This window comes from Salvia splendens, chromosome 14, assembly GCF_004379255.2.
Source record: "Salvia splendens isolate huo1 chromosome 14, SspV2, whole genome shotgun sequence".
Lineage (NCBI taxonomy): Eukaryota > Viridiplantae > Streptophyta > Magnoliopsida > Lamiales > Lamiaceae > Salvia > Salvia splendens.
This window is the reverse complement of record NC_056045.1, coordinates 12,632,236-12,636,386: the sequence shown is the minus strand read 5'-3', so window position 1 is coordinate 12,636,386 and position 4,151 is coordinate 12,632,236. Positions and strand designations below refer to the sequence as shown.

The 4,151-nt window shown below is 44.0% G+C and overlaps 1 protein-coding gene across 1 annotated transcript; it reads right to left on the bottom strand.

The window, feature by feature from the left end:
* Positions 1-389: 389 nt before the first annotated feature.
* On the bottom strand, positions 390-1,310 carry LOC121764204. Its single transcript, XM_042160260.1, has one exon. The coding sequence runs from the start codon at positions 1,308-1,310 to the stop codon at positions 390-392; it is 921 nt and encodes a 306-aa protein (XP_042016194.1).
* Between the last annotated feature and the right edge of the window lie 2,841 nt (positions 1,311-4,151).

Below are 4,151 nucleotides of genomic sequence, written 5' to 3'. Positions count from 1 at the left end.
CCTATCTCATAGATCATCTCCTTAGCAAGTAACACATTATCACTGAGAAGCCGGCCCCTTACGAAGCCGCTCTGATTTGGCGCCGTGAGCACGGGGAGGAGTGCTGCCATTCTTGAAGTCAGCAGTTTAGAGATGATTTTATTAGACACATTACACAAACTTATCGGCCTATATTCTGTCCACTTCGTGGGATTCTTTTTCTTGGGGATAAGGATAATCATTGTCGCCGCAATTCCCCTCGGCATTTGCGCCACCTGAAAGAAATCAGTAACCACCTCCAAAACATCTCGGCTGATGATATCCCAACACTTTTGGTAGAATAACGAGGAAAACCCATCTGGCCCCGATGCACTATCCGAACAGATACCAAAGACTGCGTCTCGCATCTCCTATATCGATGGCGTCTTATCCAACTCATTCATATTAACCTCAGCTGGAATAGATGACAAGATGTCCAGATCTGGTTCCACTAGCTTATCTACATCTGAAGACAACAGCTTCTGGAAAAAGTTAACGGCTGAGGCTCTGATATCTTCATCCTCCGTCAGAGTTTGATCCCCCTCCTCAATCGAGAAGATCCTAGCTTTAGATCTTTTGTATTTCACCCATCCTTGGAAGAACTTTGAATTTCTTTCCCCTTCGACCGACCAACGTATAGCCGCTTTTTGCTTCCAGTAATCTTCTTCCATTTTAACTCTAAGGATCAGCTCAGCCGCTGTCCTATTCATCTCAGCCCGGTTTTCAGGGGTCTTATTTTGTTCAAACCTTTTAAGAGCTTCTTGAGCTTCTTCTTCTGCCAGCTTTAGTTTTTCAAAGATATTGCCAAAACCATTTTTGTTCCACAGTTTCAAGCATTTCTTTAACCGACTGAGCTTAACCTGCAACTTCACTAGGCCCCTTTCTTCAATTGGTATATTCCAACTCTCCTTCACCACCTCCCGGAAAGAACGGTGCCTCACCCACATATTTTGAAACCTGAACGGTGGTCGCACCAGAGGACCTGGACACCTGCATTGAATGAGCAGCGGACTATGATCCGACATCACCCTAGGTAGATTTGTAACTCTAGTCTCCGAGAACAAATGAAGCCATCCCTCTCCGATCAAAGCTCTATCAAGTTTTTCCAAGATGTCTCCTCTGGCCCACGTAAAATTAGCACCATCGGAACCAAGCTCTAGCAGCTGACAGTCATTAACCGCATCAGCAAATTCCACCATTTCCTTTACTCTGTTCTTATTCGACCCCTGCCTTTCCTCCTCAGAGAGGAAGATATTAAAATCTCCTCCTACCAACCACGGCAAACCCTCCATACCCACAGCCAACTCTCGAAGTTTATTCCAAAGCGGGTGTCTTCCAACTCTTGTGCATTTTCCATAGACCACCGACAGGTGAAACTGAATTGGGAGGTCACAAGAGGAGAAGCGCGCATGGTGTTGCCCTTCTGTGACTTTGGCAAACCCATCACGAAATCCATAGTTAGATGCTCCCACTTCCATTTGGGAATTACAAGTGGTTGCAATTTCCCATATGGCCGTTGGTGTAAGGCCTTCACTTGTTGGCATGCTAGACATCGCTCCACATACGACGCCACATCTCCTTTCATTCCATTCCACCAAAAACGTTGCTTCAAATATCGATACATCTTCGTGCTTCCGGGGTGAGCAGTGTAAGGCGTGTCGTGCGCTTCTCTCAAAATCTCATCTTTTAGCGCCTCATCGCTCGGCACACACAATCGTCCATCGTACGTCAAAGCATTATCCACCTCCTCACGGTAATGATCAAGCTTCTCGGCTCTCACCTTCACACGTAACTCTTCCAACTTCTCATCACGTCATTGGGCTTGAGCTTGGTTCTCAAATCTGGCTCAATCACTAGCGTCGCGATTCTTCCTCCTACTGTCTCAGGCACTTTTACTATTTCCAATCCCATTCTGTCGAATTCACGAATCAACGCTTCCTCTTGCGTTAGGAAATAAGCCAATTGCGGTTGGTTCTTCCTACTCAAAGCATCAGCTACTACGTTCGCCTTGCCCGGATGATAAGTCATAATCTTTCACGATCTCTAACCAACGTCGTTGTTGCATGTTTAGCTCCTTTTGCTCGAAGAAATACTTGAGACTTTTGTGATCTGTATATCTCACTCCGTAGAGATGATGTCTCCAAATTATCAGTGCATGCACTACTGCTGCTAGCTCCAAGTCGTGAATCGGAAAATTTAATTCATTCGGTCTCAAATGTCGGGAAGCGTATGCTATCACTTTCCCATCTTGCATCAACACGCATCCAAGTCCTACTTTCGATGCATCAGTATAGACGGCGAAGTCCTTGTCGGCTGCCGGTATGGCTAGAACAGGTGCTGTAGTCAATTTCTCTTTCAACAGTTGGAAACTCGCCTCGCACTCCGGCGTCCAAACCACTTTGACTCCTTTCTTCAACAGTTGTGTCATTGGCCTCGCGATTTTAGAGAATCCCTCGATGAAGTGTCGATAGTATCCCGCCAATCCCAAGAAACTGTAGATTTCACTCGGTGTTTTCGGCGATTTCCAATTTTGCACAGCCTCGACCTTTGCTGGGTCTACTTGAATCCCATTTGCCGTCACAATATGACCAAGAAAGTTCACTCGAGTCAACCAAAACTCACACTTACTAAACTTGGCATAAAGTTTCTCCTTTCGTAACGTTTCCAACACAGTTTGCAAATGCCCTCCAAGTTCCTCCTCGTTCTTCGAGTATACTAAAACATCGTCGATGAAGACTAACACGAACTTGTCGAGATACTCGTGGAAAACTCAGTTCATCAAGTCCATGAAGTTGGCCGGGGCGTTGGTCAGCCCAAATGGCATCACGACGAATCATAATGGCCATAACGAGTGCGAAAAGCAGTCTTAGGCACATCCTCTCGTCGGACCTTTAGTTGATGATACCCCGATCTCAAGTCCATTTTCGAAAATACGCCCGCTCCTCGAAGTTGGTCAAACAAGTCGTCGATTCTTGGCAGTGGGTATTTATTCTTCAAGGTCAGCTTGTTGAGCTCACGATAATCGATGCACATCCTCATTGTTCCGTCCTTTTTCTTCACGAACAACACAGGCGCTCCCCACGGTGATACACTAGGCTGAATAAATCCCAAATCTAGTAGTTCTTGCAACTGAATCTTCAATTCAACCAACTCTTTAGAGGCCATTCGGTATGGTACTTTCGATACTGGCGCAGATCCAGGTTCTAAGTCAAAGGTAAACTTCACTTGTCTATCGGGTGGCGGTCCAGGCAAAGTTTTAGGGAACACGTCGGGAAAGTCTCGTATTACTGCCTCGTCTTCCACCTTCAAGTCTTTCTTCTCCTTTCCATTCAAGTACACAAGATACACCGAACGCCCTTTTCTGATCATCGTGGTTGCTTGTAAAGCAGAGATTATAGAGGTTCGTCGGTTCATGGAAATCCCATACAAGCTAGTCGGCTCGTCACCAGGGGCTCGAAAAGAAATTTGCCTCTCCTTGCAAAAGTTGCGTCAAGAACTCGGAATATGTATCTAGAACTCAAAGTTTAATCAAACAGTCTTAACTTGGATATGAACCGATTTCAAATTGTAACAATTGGTTATGATCATCCCCACGGAGCTTGAAAGAACATAAGATAGGTCATGAATATGGGATGCAATCGAATTAAAGTCAATTCTCATAGTAGGCTACCAAACAAGCTAATTCAGTTGTTTGACCAAATTTGAAAGGTCCACATATCAATGGATAATGACTTATAGGGTTGAGAAAAAAATGATCAGTTGTATGAGGATTAGAATTGTAGGCAGTTGTCACAAAGCGGTACTGATCATGGTTCAACGAAAATCATAATGTGGAATAATATAATCATATCAATGGGTTCATATGTTTGTGAAAGGCAACCAAAGTCAAAGGGGCTTTTGAAAAAAAATCAAGTGGATTAAGTTTGTTAAGGCAAGGTACAAAATGTAGACCTTAACTTTGTTTTGTAAAAAAAATGGTTCTATTATGGAAAGAATACATATAGTGGAACTGAACCAAAAAGAATTTCACTCTATGAGAAAGAACTTGACACAGACATGGTTACAAAATAAAAAGCTGAACAAAAGTTCAAAGAAGAATATCTCATAGAAAACATGTCTGTGAAGCGTGCCTA

Excerpts from the sequence above, each read along its gene's own strand:
- LOC121764204 (XM_042160260.1), bottom strand. The coding sequence starts at position 1,310 with ATGGAGGGTTTGCCGTGGTTGGTAGGAGGAGATTTTAATATCTTCCTC.